We start from the raw sequence: 18,333 nt of genomic DNA on the forward strand, positions 1-18,333 counted from the left end.
CACAGAAAGATCCATTATCCGGAAAACCCAAGGTCCTGAGCATTCTGGATAACAGGCCCTATACCTGTACCACCTTTATGTTTGTAGGCAAATACATAAAATAACATAATTCACAAGTCAATGTTTGCAAAGTCAGTACTTGATGGAACCAAACAGCAGGCAAAATGCACTGGTTGTAAAAGGCTTCATACTGGGAAACTCAATGGAAAACAGTTAAAATCTATCTCTAGTTTATTAAAAGGTTATAAGCATTGTGATATGAAAATTCTGAATTACTGAATGGCCATCTCCCATAGGCTCTGTTTTATCCAAATAAGAATGATTGGTTTGTACACACTTGAAAAAAGGGCCCTTGCTGCCTGAAATATGTTGTGTGAATGCACAATAAAGACTGAATAGCAGGTATAATGTACTGTTGCCCTGCACTGGTAAAACTGATGTATTTGCTTCAGAAACTCTACTATTGTTTATATAAACAAGCTTATGTGTAGCCATGGGGGCAGCCATTCACATCTGAAAAAGGAGAATAGGCACAGGAAATGCAGCTAAGCTCTATACTAGTATACAATGAGATTCTTCAGAACTTCTCTGTTATCTACTGTGTTATCTACTGTGCTTGAATGGCTGCCCCCATGGCTACACAGCAGCTTGTTTATATAAACTATAGTTGTTTTTCTGAAGAAAACCCACCAGTTTTACCAGCACAGGGCTCCAGTACATTATATTATCATTCCTTCAAAACACTTTCATTTTTTGGTGGTACTGTTCATTTTTATTTGATTTATTCAGGGCCGGAACTAGGGGTAGACAGAGTAGGCACGTGCCTAGGGCGTTACGCGTTGGCACGTAGCTTCGCGCTGGAGCATAGTTTCGCGATTGAGCACACACTAAGCCGGCGCAATGGCCGGCAAGGTTGCCTAGGGCACCTGGCCGGGTTGGCCCGGCTCTGGATTTATTGCTTGTATTATCTGCCCCTTTATTCTGATTACTACAGCATGCCATCTTGATGTGGAAGGGCACTGCTTGATATGTATTTTTAGCTGCCGGCCATGCCACGTCACTGATTTTCAGGTACAGACTGGTGAAGGTGTCACTTTTATATAACGGCAGCAGGTGGCACTGGGCTGGAGGGCTAACAGGGCACAAGTGTAACACTAGTTATGTTACCAATGTCAGAGCAAAACTGGCAGCATCCATATCAACCATCCATCCTTAAAGGGGAACTATCGTGAAAATGAAAATTTTATATAAGCTTCATCATACTGAAAATAAGAAACTTTCTAAATACAATCAGTCAAAAATTCTGTACCGCTTCTGAAATAATCAAGTTTATCTTCACTATCCCTCTCTCTTCATTCTGTCTTCATGCAGCAGCTGGGTGTCATTTTTGTGTCATATATTCATTGACAGTTATATCCAATATATCTTATAAAGGTATTCCAACAAGTCACCTTTCACAACTCCAATCTATTCTAAACGCGGCCTCTAGACTCATTCATCTAGCTCGCCGCTCAACATCAGCTGCTCCCATATGTATGTCCCTTCACTGGCTCCCAATATCTTCTAGAATCAAATTCAAATTACTTACACTCACATTCAAGGCCCTTAATAATGAAACCCCTCCCTATATTTCATCTCTAATCTCCAAATACTCTCCTTCACGAAACCTACGCTCTGCTTCTGATCTTCGCCTCACTTCTCCTCTGGTCACTGCGTATCTTGACAACGCTATATAAATAAATGATGATGATGATGATGATAAAGGGGGGCTTCCTTTCCTAGCAGATGAATCAGAGTTCATTTAAATAACAGATTCCAGTACGAACAAAATCACTGCCTTTTGCACAAATCCTGCATATAGAGAGACATGATGTCTGGTGATTTTAATAGAATGAGCTCTAATAAATATTCTAGGCAAAAGGACCCCCCCTATAAGATATATTGGATCTAACTGTCATTGATTATCTGACACCCAACTCCTGCATGAAGAGAAATTGAAGAGAAACAGATGCTGAGAGAGGAATAGTAAAGATAAACATAATTATTTCAGAAACAATACAGAATTTGTAATTGATCTAGAAAGTTTCTTATTTCACGATGAAGCATTTTCATTTTCGCGATAGTTCCCCTTTAATGAAATCCGTTGGCCTGAGCCCCAACCATTCTGCAGTTTGCTTGCCATATACTTTCCTCTGTTTTTCTGTTGCATAGTAGCTTCTTGTCTACCCCATGTCTCTCACACTTACTTCAGAAAGACTTAGAGACTTTTGTACTTATTGTCACCCTCACATCACCCTTAGGCAGAATATTCCTCATAATATTCCTTCTGTTCTGCTATGGAGATGTCACTCTTACACTGCATAACTAATCGGATATTCTTGTACAGAGTTGGCTAATGGGAAAGAGTAGTCAATCACCCAGCAACGTCTTGTAGCTTTATTTTCCACAAAAACTGATATGGAATGTTTTGTAACTTTTCTGCCAAACTCATTTTTGCAGGTTTTCTGCTGCTATTTATTGTAATCCTAATATTGTCAGTTACAATTCAAGACACAAATCCGTATTTTCAGAGATAGATTATGATAAAATCAACTGGCATCTTTAAATCCGCGTGTTTAGTATATAAGCTTCATAAATGCGTTTAGCTTTGCCACAGGTTTATCTTATGTCTGTCGTCCCTAAGTGCACGGCTTCATTCACATCCTCCATATTTTACCTGTTGAAAAAAGGTATTTTGTTTTTTTTTTCAAAATTGCTTCAGGATTATTATAGTGACCTAGTCCATCCTGCTGAGTATTTGATGTCTTGGGATGTGGACTATATACTATAGTAGTGCTGTCCAATTTATTACAATTATATCTCATACAGCATGTTGGGGGATCTGGATTCAATTTTAATGATGATGTCATAGGGTTGCCACCTGTCCGGTTGTGACCCAGGGATATTGAAACTGTTAAAACTGCCTCCTGGTTTTTCAAATTAGGAAAACCGGGCAGGATTCCCTAGGATTGACATGGCCATCGGCTAATCCCTGATCGTCATGTAATAGCCCCACCTCTCTGACATCATCGGCCCACAACAGATACATCATTGACCCACCCCTGGTATGTCACAGCCGTGCCCAGAATTGCCGCCACAGAAAAGTGGCAAAAATGTGGCAACCCTATGATATCATATTGTAAAGTCTGTGGAGCCTCAGAGAAGACTGAGAAAAATTGAAGTTGCCTTTTAGCCCCTGTTTTTGCTTAAACTCTATTGCACACCTGGCACAAAGAAGGAATAAAAGAAGATCGCTGTGTGATACTTGCTTAGAAATACACTGGGCAGCGGCAGTTTTCCTCTAACACAGCGGTCCCCGACCTTTTTTGCCCTAGGGGACAGAGTAAAGCGAGAATCTTTTGCAAGGACCAGGGGGAGGTGTCAAATACGCTCGCCATGTCAATTTCGGGCTCACCAATGCTAAATTTTGTGGGTACTGTGTCAAATTCGGTGCGCCTGCATCAAATTCGGTGCGCCACGTCAAATTCAGTGCTTCCGCGTCAGATTTGGTGCGTCCGCGTCAAATGCGGACTTGGCTCAGTGGCCCAGTTTAGGTATGTCCACGGGGACCCCTGCTCTAATGGGAGCACCGGCCTCGGGTATCAGGTAGGGATGCACTGAATCCACTATTTTGGATTTGGCCGATTCCTTCGCAAAAGATTTGTCCAAATACCGAACCAAATCCGAATCCTAATTTGCATATGCAAATTAGGGATGGGAAGGGGACAACATTCTTAACTTCCTTGTTTTGTCACGCAATTTCCCTCCCACCCGGGATTCAATTCGGCCGTGCAGAAGGATTCGGCCGAATCCTGCTGAAAAAGGCCGAATCCTGGCCGTATCCCGAACCGGATCCTGGATTCTGTGCATCCCTAGCATCAGGTGAGTGTGATCACTGGGGACAACTGTCACCCCCCCCCCCCTCTTCCCCATGATTTCACGTTTCCTTAGCCAGTTTTGGCCATACTGTCCATCATCCTCTGCATGTTTGTCCCTAGATTCAGCAGACCATCATGTCGTCCTATATTTGTCCAATCTGGATATTTTACCTGCCAGTCCACCTGTTTGGCAGGTACATTATCTGTTGGCGGATGAGGAAGTGACAAAAGATAAAGCTTTTTCTCACTGTCAGATCAGGCCATTGGCAGAATGCTTGGTGGCTTTTGTTTTTGTATTTTCTTTTGCATTATTCTCTTCTCTTAGAGTGTTTATACTTAATGTTAACTGCTGGTCAGTGGCAAAACCTCTGCGGATAATTCAATGGAAAGTCTTTCTGGTTAATGTTGGCAAAGGAATTTGCCTCATAATGACTTTGTTTTGTTTTGTAACATATTATTATGTGGTGGGCACACACATTTGCTAACAAAAATGGGATAGCAGCAAATCAAGTTGCTTATGCTATACAGTTTTACCCATAAATCAAAGCAAACTATAATTACAGTCTGTGCAGTACTGTCTAGAACAGAGATTAGTGACCACCCTAGATTAGATGGAACCATTGAATTTGCATTATAGTCTAATTTATTCTAACATTGTGGTTCCCAATAATCCCTTGTTCCTGTAATTCGTCTTTACATAATGCATTTTAATGTTCTGTTTCTCAACTGTTCGTGCAAATCTTATTCTCTTGGATCAGTATTATCACTGATTTACTACTTTACTACTGTTATCTCTTCTGCTAGAGCTCTCCCTAACAGATTGCCCACTACTAAATTAGAAATTGACCTTGGTGGAAAAAATGTCTTCATTATTGAATATTTACCTTAAAACCTGGCCAGACTTTGTGCCATTTATTTGTGTCTCACGTTTAAATGATTTTAATTATATATATATATATATAGGCACCTCTAAAATAAAAAAAAATCTTTTAGTTATACGGAAAGCATGACAAATATTCACTGATTCGGGTTTTATAAACTTAATTATTGAGTATTTTTTAATACCTACTACAGAGCCTTCCCAGAATGACTTCCACTCCATTTTGTCTCATTTATGTACTCACTGAAAATGATTTGAAAGCAGCAGTTTTTTTTTTCCTCTTGTAATTTCTTTTTAATTGTGCATTATAAAGCCAAAAGCATTCGGAACTCAGTAGGCATTGGTTGTTATAAATGTGAATCTTCCTAACCGCTCCATTTAATTTTCTAAAAAAGAAAATAATCAGGTTCACAACATCTGTTCAGAATATCTATATTTATTCTTAGAGGGATATAGTTGCTATCTGTTCTAATGCTTTTATGGGCCTATATGTGAATTGCAAATGTATTCCTTGGCTAAGTTATATTGATGACTTTTTTTTTTTTTTTGCAGTAATTGGAGAAAGGCTGATTCACCCCAGGCTGACTATTATAGTGTGTCCCTGCTTATCCTATTATTCCCATTCATTTCCTCTGCCATGCTTTATGATAGCTGTAAGGGTCATAAAAAAAAGAAGAAATAACATACTTTAAGGGGCAAATTTACTTATGGTCGAATATTGAGGGTTAATTAACCCTTGATATTCGACTGTCGAAGTTAAATCCTTCGACTTCGTATATCGAAGTTGAAAGATTTAGCGATATTTGTTCGATCGAACGGTCAAACGAAAAATCATTCAATTGAACAATTAAATCCTTCGAATCGTTCGATTCGAAGGATTTTAATCCATCGATCGAACGATTTTTTTTTGACCAAAAAAAAAGAAAGCTAAGCCTATGGGGACCTTCCATTGACTTCGGTAGCTTTTAGGTGGCGAACTAGGGGGTCGAAGTTTTTTTTTAAAGAGACAGTACTTCGACTATCGAATAGTTGAACGATTTTTAGTTTGATTCGAAGTCGAAGTCGTGGTAGAAGTAGCCCATTCGATGGTCGAAGTAGCCAAAAAAAAATTTGAAGTGTTTTTTCCTCTATTCCTTCACTCGAGCTAAGTAAATGGGCCCCTTAGTCACAGAGGGCAATAGATGTACACAGGTATGGGACCTGTTATGCAGAATTCTCAGGACCTGGGGCTTTACGGATAACAAATATTTCCATAATTTGGATCCTCATACCTTTAGTATAAAAGAAAATCATGTAAAGGTTAAATAAACCCAATTGGCTGGTTCTGCTTCTGAAAAGGATTGATTATACAGTATCTTATTTTGGATCAAGTACAAGGCACTGTTTTATTATTACAGAGAAATAGGAAATACTTTTTAAAAATTTGTATTATTTTAATAAAATGCCTATGAGGAGAGGGCCTTTCGGTAATTCAGAGCTTTCTGTATAACGGATCCCATACCTGTACCTATAATTATAAATGGTATTTGATCAAACTTCATCAAAACACCTTCACTGCTCAGAGAACACATAATATGTCTTTCAGCTTTTTAGTACTAAAACTGCAGAGAGCCACCTCATATGCCCTCTGTGTGGGTTGATCCCAAAATAGGTAGAACAGAGAGAAGAAAGCTGACATGGAAAGCTAATGAAGAGCCGGGTCTGTAAAGGCAAACAAAGAGCTGCATATAGGAGATACAGAGACAGTGGAAGCCAAAACAGCATTCAAGGCAAGGCTGAAGGTGACCTGCCATTGGTTACAGGGGAAATAATAAAAAATAGTCTACGTTGTGCTGTCAGTTTCAAAATGGCAAAGTCACTGGGTCCAAATAAGAAGACTTATGATACTGAAAGAAGAGAGAGAAAATGGACATATAAATGGTATCGCTGCTCCGCACACAGTTGTTCCATGGAACACTATAATGACAGCAGACCAGTTCTTATGTCAATAGAAGAGAATAGGAGGGAATGTTAAAATAATAGTTGAATACATTGTCAAAGGGATGGTTTGCCTTTATTTTAACTTTTAGTATGTTATAGAATGGCCAACTCTAACAAACGTTTCATTTGGTCTTCATTGTTTATTTATTTTTAGTGTTTCCAGCTTTCAAATGGGGGTCACTGGCCCCATCTATAAACAAATGCTCTGTAAGGCTACACAATTACTGTAATTTCTCCTTTTTATTGCTCATCTTTCAACATATTTTATTGCTCAATCTTACATCTTATTCAACTAAAAAAATAGGGTAATTTGAACCGTAGCAACCAGATTGCTGAAACTGATAAATAAAAATCCAACTCCATTATAATCAAATAATCCAAATAAAATAAGTTTTCTTTTTTCTCTGTAATAATAAAACAGAACCTTGTATTTGATCCAAACTAAGATATAATTAATTCCTATTGAAAGCAAAAAAGCCAAAACTCGGAGCGCTTTGTTTTCCAAAGTTGCCTCACGAAGAAACTTCAGGCGACTTCGGAAAACGAAACGCTCCGAGTACCAATTTTCATTCTAGCTGGGGGTAGGCAGGGGAAGCAAGTTCGGGGAGATTAGTCACCCGAAAAAGAGGAGATTTGTCCCCGGGCGACTAATCTCCCCGAATATTCCCGTTTGTCTCTGCCCTTAGGCTCAGTCTGTTTTGCATAATGGGATGTGCATTAGACAGAAAGGAATATCTCAGTCAAAGTGCACCTTGAGAGCCATGTCCAAGCCTAAACCTTGTGAATGGAAAACACTGTCATTAGATCCTGTTCCTCTTTCTTTGCTAATTTTTTTACTAAATCACATGCTGTTAAAGGAAAACTAAACCCCCCAATGTGGGTTTCTATTAAAATATATTGTCACACTCGGTTACCCAAAACCCAGAAAAAGACCCAAGGTTCCGGTCTTGGCTCACGCTTCGTCTTATAGCCGCTGCCTTTCACATTGAGCGGAGCCCTCCACTACTCAGATACTGCCAGGATTTATAGGGGCAAATTTACTTACCTCCAAAATTGCGCCAGCGACGGCTTTGCTGACATCTCAACACTTCGTCAGGCGTAGATTCGCCAGGACAACGCTAATTCACTAAAATTCAAAGTTGCGTCCAGGGGGGCCGAACGCTGGCGAAGTTGCGCTATCGTTATTGTGGCAAGCAAAGTGAAGTTCGCTAGCGTTGCCTAATTTGCATACACGGGAAGTTAAAGTTGAATGGACGTATATGTTGCAGTAAATACATTACACTAGACAAGCCCGGGAAACCTTAATAAACTAAAATAAAGTTGTTATTTTGCCCTACACATGAGCCCAGTGTATAGTGTATGTGCCATATGTTAGGAAATGTAGGGGGGAAGGAGGGTACCTCCAAAAAAAAATTATGATCTTTTTCAGCCTATCACCCTGTAAAAAGTAAAAGACATCAGCGTTTTTTGGGACTTAGAAAAATTTTCAACTATTTTCGAACAAACTCCTGTTTACTCTATTGCACTTCGTCTGGTCTGAGCTGGCGAAGTAATTTCTGGGGCAAGATGTAACGTTCAGGAAAATCTGCATCTTAGTGAATTAGCGTAGTTACGTCCATTCGCCAGAGTGAAAATTTGCCAGGCGTTAGAGTGCAAGTATCGCTAGAGTCTATCTCCTTCGCTAGCGAATTTATGACAGGGACCCGTAGTAAACCGGCGAAGTGGCAAAATGATGTCACGCTGGCGAATATTCGTCAGCATTAGCCACTTCGCATAGACTTAAGGTATAGAGATCCAATTTCCAGAAAGACCCTTTATCTGGAAAGCCCCAGGTCCCAAACATTCTAGATAACAGGTCCATACCCTTACTTCTATGCTTTGTTTGTATACATTAAACGGTACAGCGCTGTGTGATGCATTGCATGATAATAATGTTTATCCAGCGAATATCAGGAGCATCTCAGGTCTGCTATAAAGCAGTGATATAATTAATGCTAAATTCCCGCTGTCTCAGTTTGGTAGCCGGGAAGCTCATCTTTCTCCTCTTCATGTGATTATCGTTCCCTGTCACCAAATGAGATGCCACTGCTTCTGGCTCTCTGCAGGACTCCAAACACCTGATTGCTTCTTTTTTTCCACTCTGTCATTTTCTGTCTCAGAAGGAGCAGTTGTTTCCTCTCAGGAGGAATTGATTAAAGGATACTGTATGTGACAAGAGTGTAAATACCGGGGGGCACAGGGATGCTGCTGGGGAGGGGGACACAGGGAGCAGGAGGAGATGGAACACTGTATACATAACACACAGGGTCAAAGTGAATTCAAAGTGAATTTTCAAATTCAAAAACGTCGAATTTCAAAGTAATTTTTGGGTACTTCGAACATCGAATAGGCCAAAATTCGATTCGAATTGAAAAAACAACGAATATTTTCTGACCATTTGAAAATCGAAGTACTATCTCTTTAAAAAACTTCACCACCTTAAACCTGCCGAATTGCTATGTTAGCCTATGGGGGACCTCCTAGAACCCACAGCCAGTACTTGGCTACGTTTTTAGAAGTCAAAGTTTTTTTTTTGAAAATTGATCGAAAAATGGCTAAATTCACTCCAAAAAAAACTTCGAATACCGAATTTCCACAATTCGATGGTTGAATTTTGAAGTTTTACCACTTCATAATTCGACCCTTAGTAAATGTGTCCAACAGTGTCGGACTGGGACACCAGGGGCCCAACCAAAAATCTTTGACTAGGGGCCCACCAAGAGACCTTCGATCAGGGGCCCACTCTCAGTACTATTATAATTCCTCTCCTCATGCAACCTCTATTCTATTCTAGTCTATAGTCTTTACATACTATAATCTCTTATTCAATCTATTTAGTCTCTTTGTTCTCATAGAAATAGGGAATGACCATGAAATAGGCCAAATGTTTTGAAGCAGGAGGGGCCACTGACACCTGGGCCCACCGGGAGTTTTCCTGGTATCCCTGTGGGCCAGTCTGACACTGATAACACACCATTTAATTTCCAAGCCACAGGAAAGGAATCCCTAAACGACATACATATTTTCTCTTAATGGGTCAGTTTACCTTTAAGTTAACTTTTAGTATATTATAGAAATGCCAATTCTAAGCATCTTTTCAAATGGTCTTCATTGTGAATTATTTGCCTTCTTCACTGACCACTATACAAATGCTCTGTGAGGCTTCAAATGTATTGTTATTGCAACTTTTTATTGCTCATCTTTCTATTCTGGCCTCTCCTATTCATATTCCAGTCTCTTATTCAAATCAATGCATGGTTGCTAGGGGTAATTTGGAGAGATTCAATTGCAGAGAGCTGCTGAATAAAAATCTAAATAACTCTGAAACCACAAATAATAAAAAATGAAGACCAATTGCATATTGGCTCAGATTATCACTCTCTAATTCATACTAAAAGTTTACTTTAAGGTAAACATCCCTTTAAGACCAATTGAAAAGTTGCTTAGAATTAGCCATCCATATAATAATATACTAAAAGTTAACTGAAATGGGTCAACGCCAGCATTTTTGAGACTTTTCGGCGTACAGGATATGATGTCACTGACATAAGATTGTAGGTGAGGATTAAGCTTCATTTTATCAGTTCACCATGTCTAAGGTGGTGAAGGAAACTCTGGTGAAAGAGTTAACGTTCAGTACAATTTGCATTTTATTGACTTTGCGGGGTAACGATCATTCGCCTGAGTGAAAATGCGATAGCGTCTCTTTCGCTAGCGAATTTGTCGTCTACGTCTGTTAATAAATCGGTGATGTCCCTGCGGATGAGATTTCTGGTGAATTTTTGCTAGCGACGGTCACTTCACCCTTTAGTAAATCTGCCCCATTGTTTTAATGTTTTTCTCAATTTTCTGCAGTTTTATGAATTTTTGTGCAGTTTTTTTAAATTTTTCGGCGAAGCGAAACAGGGCACATTCTCTTATTACTACTTTGCAGAAGAACTATAGGAGGAGGAAGAGGAGGTTGATTTCATTGGGCATGTGTCCAGTCTCTTTCGGCTCTTCCACACGAGCGTTCTGGGCTGCGCTCCCCTGTGTTCCCTTTAAAGCCGTTTGACTGCAGGGGAGCGCAGACACACTCAATTTTTACCAATGGTTCCGTCCTCACAACAACGCAGGTAAGCGCCGAACATAGGTGGAATGCTTATCCGGAAAAGTTTGTTTCAATAGTAGACTAACCGTTCATTTGTAAACTCTAGCGGTAGGCCCCTCTAACCCTATTGTACTCTGTAAACCTTTGTTTGTTATTATTATACATGAATGTAAAGCACTGCGTTACTAGTTGGCGCTATATAAATTAATGATCATGATAGAAAGAAACACTAGTGATGGGCGAATTTGTCCCGTTTTGCTTCGCCACGAATTTCAGAAATTTCCTGCGAAACTGGCGAAAAATTTGCGAACCGGCGATTTTGATGCCTGCGACAATTCGACAGCATCAAAATGGGCACCGGCGTCAAAGTTGATGCTGGAGTCCATTAAAGTCAACAGACGACCGTTTATCGTCGCTAGCGTCAATCTTCGGCGGTGCTGGAACCATCGCCGGCGTAAAAAATGTTTTTCATCAGCGAATTTATTTGCCTTGTTGAACAGGGCCACTGACACTAGTAACAAAATCCAAGATGGCGCGTTCCTGTGCACAGCTTTGTAGGCCTGAATAATTGCTGTTATACAGATATTAAAGCTTTAGGTTGGTGCAGCAAATTCAGCATATAAAATACAGCATTTCTGGCCATATTGAATTTTAGGGTTTAGTTCTGCTTTTAAGGGGTTGTTCACCTTTAAATTAACTTTTTGTATGATGTATAAATTGATATTCTGATACAATTTGCAATTGGTTTAATGTTTTATTTTTTTGTGATTTTGAATTATTGATTTTTTTTATTCAGCAGCTCTCCAGTTTGCAATTTTGGCAATCCAGTTGCTAGGGTCCACATTACCATAGCAACCATGCATTAATTTGAATAAGAGACTGGACTATGAATAGGAGAGGCCTGAATAGAAACATTGCTGATAAAAAGTAAAAATAACTATAAATCTGTAGCCTTACAGAGCATTTGTTTTTTAGATGGGGTTAGCGACCCCCTTTTGAAAGCTGGAAAGAGACAGAAGAAGAAGGCAAATAATTAAAAAACTGAAAAGCTGCTTAGAATTAACCATTCTATAATATACTAAGGGAGTTATTTACTAAACTCCGAATGCAAATCACAAAAAAATCGTGATTTTTTTTTTATATAAAATAGGGCTTTTGAAAAAATCATGAATTTTTCGGAAATTTTACTAAACCCAGAGGATGGAAAAGTCTGAATCTGAATATCCGGCATCTCAGACCTGTCAAGGTTGCATATAAGTCAATGGGAGAAGTCTAAATGATTTTTGATATGCGCTGGGTTTTTGGCAATACCCCGAAGTTTTCGGCAGAAAAATCGGAAAAAAACAGGAAAATCGTATTTTTCATGATTTTTTCCCGTGAACAAAATTTTCAGGAAAGTGTATTAATAAATAAGCCCAAAAAACCTGTTCAGATTTGGTCTGAGTTTTTTTCCGAAAATATTGAGATGAATTCGGACTTTGAAAAATAACCCCCTAAAAGTGAACAGAAAGGTGAACCACCCCTTTAATGAGAAATGGACTAAATGACACATAAGGGGTTATTTATCAAAGTCCGAATTTATATTAATATTTTCTGATACAAACGCTAATCAAAACCACTCGGGTTTTTTGTGCTTATTTATTATTAAATTTTCCTGAAAATTTGCTTTGCGGGAAAAAAATCAGATTTTCATATTTTTTTTCGGATTTTTCATTCGTTTTTCATGCTTTTTTTCCGGATTTTTTTACCTGAAAACTCATCGCTCATCAAAAAATCATTGGGACTTCTCCCACTGACTTATACGCAACCTCAACAGGCCGGATTTTCTGATTGGGACTTTTCTCAGGGTTTAATAAATTCAGAAAATTTCGGGATTTTTTAAAAGTCCGATTTTATAAAAGAAAAAATTAAAAATTTTTCATCATTTTTGCATTCGGAGTTTAGCAAATAACCCCCATAGTGATGGTTTTCCTATAAAGCAGAATTAAAGGGCATGTAAAGTCTAAAATAGAATAAGGCTAGAAATGCTGTATTTTGTATACTTAATATAAACACGAACTTACTGCACCACAAGCCTTATTCAAAAAATAATTTATGCTTTCTAAGTTGGCTACAGGGGGTCACCATCTTGTAACTTTGTTAAACATCTTTGCAAGACTAAGACTGTGCACATGCTCAGTGTGGTCTGGGCTGCTTAGGGATCGTCATAAACAAAGCTGCTTGAGTTCTGCATGGCTGGGAAGTAAGGCGGGGGCTCCCCCTGCTGTTCATAAGTATGATTGTTTCCCAGCTCAGCAGTTAGGGACCATCTGACAATTCCTATCCACAGCAGTAAATGAAGGGAGAATTTCACTGCATACAGTCAAGTTTCTTATAAAAACGGTACACATTTTTTTAATTAAAGTATATTAGAGATAGGTTTCTTTTTCATTAAAAGAAAGTAAAAATGGGATTTTATTCTTTTTGCCTTTACATGCCCTTTAAGATCCACCATAGCTGCCTAGTAGTTTGATAGAAGATAAATAGTACTGAAGAGATCAAGTCAATTTGTGCTTCTACTAAGAATTCTTTATGTTTCCTGTAGGAATCCTGGTTTTATCAACAATAAGGGTCGCCCATCAGAACCATTGAAAACATTTCTGGACAACTCCCTATATCACATCAAACAGTGGATTAAAATAACTCAGCACCCCACGCTCGAGAATTACCTCCTCAACTTGCATTGTGCCTTTAATGTAAATGGGAATTATAAGGTCTCTTTGATATTGGGACTTTCTAAAGGGCAGCCTGTGTGCACTTTATTGTCCAGGAAAGATACACAGTGTTATATCCGTGCGAGATGAAAGCGATAGGAGCAAATCTAATAGACTAGCTAGATGCTGTTGAAGAGCGGAGATGTGTGCTGAGATGTAGAGACAGAAGGCGAGGGAATGTTCATAAATGAAATGAAATAGACACTTTTTAATGGAATATGTTAACAAAGAAGAGCTGGAAAGAAAATAAGACACAAGCTGACACAAAATGTGCATATCCACAAAGGCTGCAGTTCAAAGTGTAGAAAAAATGGACAGAGATAGTGAGGCCTAAGACAACTGTTATTGGCCCTGCAGATTAAATATGGAGCTCAGCAGAAGGAACAGATCATTATTATCTGTGATTCTCAATCTGTTGGCCCTTAGTTTCTCAGTGGCCGCCTTCTTTACCAGCTACTGGTGCGAGGGGACTCACAAGGTGGTAAAACCCCCCTGCCTTTCCGCAGTAAAGAGCAAGAACTGCCAAGTGCTGTCAATGAACACCACCTCCACCAGTAGTGACTCCACCGACGCCAACGGAACACTCAACCCAAATGTGGTTCACTACAACTGGGAGACTGGGGATGACAAATATGCCTTCAAGTACTTTCACACGGGGTTCTGGTTCTCCTGTGAAAGCCATCAAGGAGGTAGGTTGCCATTTTTTATGTACGGGACAACCACTGAAATACTGTGCAGGAAAGGCCAGGAGCAAGAGGAGAACAGACTCTATTTACATTATTGGATACTATGTTAAATTTATGGCTCTTCAATTATTATTTTCTGTTTAGGAACGCAGAGCTTATACAGAAAATTACCATTTTAGAAGGCCTGTTGCACACTCAATACATACCTCCCAACTGTCCCGTTTTCAGCGGGACAGTCCCGCTTTTGACAGCTCAACCCGCCGTCCCATGTCTGTACTGGAAAGTCCAGATTTTCTCTGCACTGAACAGCCAGAAAAAGATATAAAGTCTCTAACTTAATTGGCTTTTGGCAGAGAGCCCAGAACAACAACGAGGGGCAGATAAGATACTTTTGTAACAATTTTGAGATAAGCAAGTAATTGTAACAATTTAGATAACTTAGGTAAGTCTCTTGGAGAAGTTAAGGTGGCCATAGATGCACAGATAATATCGTACAAAATGAATATTCGTATGATATTCGGTGCGTGTATGGTGGGAAAAGAGCAGACCGATATCGGCAGAAGACTTGAATATCAGCCGGCTCGTCGATCGGGCTGGGCGGAAAATTTTGATTGGGCACCTTTGAAGGCATCCAAACATCGGCCATTGTTAGTGCTGAATCATTAGATACAGGTAGAATTCTATTGTTTCTATCTGTATATCTGACGATTGAGCTCTACACGTGTGTATTGAAATGAATGATCTTTCTTGGAAAGATCTTTTCCAAGAAAGATTGTAATTATTACGTCAATGACCACCTTAAGACTCACAGCTTAAAGGACAATAAACCTTCATTTGAAAAACTGTAATAACTGAAAAAAAATGAGAGTGATGAGTGAGATAAAAGTGTTATTTTGAGAAAAAATTAGCAAGTGTGTTCAATGTTCGCTTCTAAGCTTTGACGTATGAATTCCTGAATGTGAGTGGCACATGAGTTTGCAATAGCTTATGACTGCACTTCTGTCAGTATACAGTGTGTACAGTGTCAGGAATAGCATCTGTTATCTGGAAACCCATTATCCAGAAAGCTCCGAATTACGGCATAACCATCTCCCACAGACTCTATTTTATACAAATAATCCACATTTTTAAAATAGATTTCCTTTTTCTTTGTAATAATAAAACAGTAGCTTGTACTTGATCCAAACTAAGATATAATTAATCCTTATTGGAGGCAAAACCAGACTATTGGGTTTATTTAATGTTTACATGATTTTCTAGTAGACAAGGTATGGAGAGCCAAATGACATAAAGATCCATTATCCGGAAAACCATACTATACCAAACTATAGAGCAGGGGTCCCCAACCTTTTTTATCTGTGAGCAAAATTCAGATGTATGAGGGCTGTGATTGGACATTTTGTAGCCCTAATATGGACTGTCAGCCTATAGGAGGCTTATTTCGGCAGTGCACCTGTTTTTTATGCAACCAAAACTTGCCTACAAATCAGTAATTGAAAAATAAGCACCTGCTTTTAGGCCATGGGGAGCAACATGCAAGGGGTCGGAGAGCAACATGTTGCTCATGAGCCATTGGTTGGGGACCACTGCTATAGAGGAAGCAGAACCCGCAGTCGCAGGGGGTCCAGACTGTAGGGTCTGCTTCTCTATAGCGAATTAAAAAAAAACCCTCCTCCTCAGCCGCTCTTTTACCTGCGGCGAGGAAGGGGGAAGCAAGTCAGACGAGATTGGGTATTGTTGGGATGGGGAGTGGGCGTGGTGGAGGCGGGATGTGGGTCAAAAAATTTGGAGCGCGTAGTTCCAGTTTTGCTAATGAAGGTGAATTGCCATTTAAGCTGTGAGTCTTACTTCTCCAAAGGGACCTGTTATCTAAATTGTTACAATTACTTATTTGCTTGTCTCAAAATTGTTACAAAAGTATCTTATCTGCAGCTGTGGCTGTGGGGATCAGAGTGCGCTGAGTCCCTCTGAAGATTTTTTTGCAGGGGGGCCCGGTGCAATCCCTACCTCCCAACTGTCCCACAGCTGCACATAAGACAGTTGGGAGGTATGGACTATGTCTAACAATGGGAGAGCTTGGTGCCCCTGTTATTGCTTTTATTCAGTCTGAACGGCTGCTATTTATTGTGTATAAACCCTGATCAGGCATACAGCAGATCAAAACCCATTAGAACAGGTAGGCATGGTCATATGAAGCTGGAGACCCAAGGGATAATCACATGTATTCAGTAATAATAATATATCTCCCGTTATATTTCAGAAGAGGCCTGCCGAAGCTTTATTGAGCTGTCACCTGACTCGGAAAAAGGTACCATGCTGTGTGCTGATCTGCAATGTGTAGAGCTGCGCTCATGTACAGACACACGTGCATTCCTTCTCCTCCAGACTCGCCTGCTCCAGACATTAACATTTCAGCTTTATTACAGCTCATTTAAAACGATTTTCAGAAACATTATAGGAGGCACTCGTTTGATTTATTGAGATCAAGCAACATAGCCTTTACCCACTGTGAGCATCTGTTATTTATAGAACATGAATTTGGCTAAAAGCAAAACAATAAAGAGTGTGAGCAGGTAGGGATCTTATATATATGATTGGGGAGAAACGGTATTGGCACACAGGGATGTAACACTTTAGTAAACAGTGTTTATATTGTTTGGTACACACCATTGACCTCGGGCACACTTAAATGCCAAACATAAAACATTTGAGCCTATATTTTCTGGAGCGCCAATGCTAAAGAGCCCGATACTTTACATGTGCCACTGGCCGCTTACATTTCCTCGCTCACACCTATCCCCTGTGTATTTCCTCCCAACAACATATCCCTTTCCTCACTGTATTTCCACCATCACATACATCTGTTCATTCACTAACCCTGAGCCAATTTGCTTTAGTACAGTAATAGCAACCAATCAGAAATTGGCTTTTATTATTTTTCTCTCAGTAGACTCTCCAAAGCAATTTGCTGATTGGTTGACACATAGATCCTTTGCACTCAACCCATTATCAATATATTTAGGACAATTTTGTGCCTTAAAGAAGAAACAAACCCTTAATTGTAAAAACCCCTACCCTACATAGACCCCCCTCCCTGCTGCCCCCCTAGCTGTTACCTTTACTAAATACCCCTAACTTTTTACTTACCTCTCTTTGTAGATTCAGCGCAGCGGAGCTCATGGGCGCCATCTTCTTCTCTTTGATCTTCTTGGGAATTAAGTGCCGTATCGCCGAATGCGCAGTTGGAGCAGTCTTCAGGATTTTGAAAACTGTGCATGCCCAGAAATTAATGGAAATTGCCGAAGAGCCAAAAGAAGACCCGAAGATTACCAAAGAGCTGGAAGATGGTGCCCGTGAGCTCCGCTGCGCTGAATCTGCAAAGAGAGGTAAGTAAAGAGTTAGGGGCATTTACCGAAGGTAACAGCTAGGCTGGGGGGAGCAGGGAGGGCGTCTATGTAAGGTAGGGGTTTTTATAATTAAGGTTTTGGTTCTCCTTTAAGCTACCTAGAAATACCTTACCTTTTAAACAAAACAGGGATTGTTTGTCCATATATTGCAATATATTTAAGCTGGCCAACTACGTCAAAGTCATCCCATATCTGGCCAGTCCTACGCTTAATTTTCATCTGATTCATTAAGAATTCAATTGCTTCATTATACATTTTACACAGGCACTAAGTTTTACCTTCAACTTACTTGCTGCCTTCAAGGTTAAAACTCCCAAACTTGGCTGCCCTTTTATTGGCCAGCAGTGGGATCACATGACTATAGCTGGGAAGGGTGGGAGCTACAACATGGAGCTGGTCACGGCTCCTGAATAAACTATAGCAATTATAAATGTTTATTATTGCTGATTGGTTGCTATGGGTTTCCGAAGAAGGGCAGATTTACCCAGGTTAAATAAGTGTTTTCTTGTATTTGCCCCACCACACCTACCCCAATGTATTTCTACCCTCATATGTCTGGCGGCCTTACACTTGCTGTACAC

At 39.8% G+C, this 18,333-nt stretch overlaps 1 protein-coding gene across 3 annotated transcripts in view; it reads left to right on the plus strand.

Annotated features, from left to right (window-relative positions):
* gsg1l.S (GSG1-like S homeolog) overlaps nucleotides 1–18,333 on the plus strand; it is a 43,647-nt gene that overhangs the window by 19,056 nt on the left and 6,258 nt on the right. For 2 of the 3 annotated variants that reach the window (XM_041570505.1, XM_041570504.1), the window contains exons 2-3: nucleotides 13,491–14,348; nucleotides 16,606–16,653. In XM_041570505.1, coding sequence (XP_041426439.1) covers nucleotides 14,024–14,348; nucleotides 16,606–16,653 — 373 coding nt within the window. In that variant the 5' untranslated portion in view covers nucleotides 13,491–14,023. Of the gene's footprint in view, nucleotides 1–13,490; nucleotides 14,349–16,605; nucleotides 16,654–18,333 lie in introns of those variants that run through there. The other variant, NM_001093431.1, reaches the window with a different exon arrangement.

Source organism: Xenopus laevis, chromosome 7S (assembly GCF_017654675.1).
Source record: "Xenopus laevis strain J_2021 chromosome 7S, Xenopus_laevis_v10.1, whole genome shotgun sequence".
NCBI classification, from domain to species: domain Eukaryota; kingdom Metazoa; phylum Chordata; class Amphibia; order Anura; family Pipidae; genus Xenopus; species Xenopus laevis.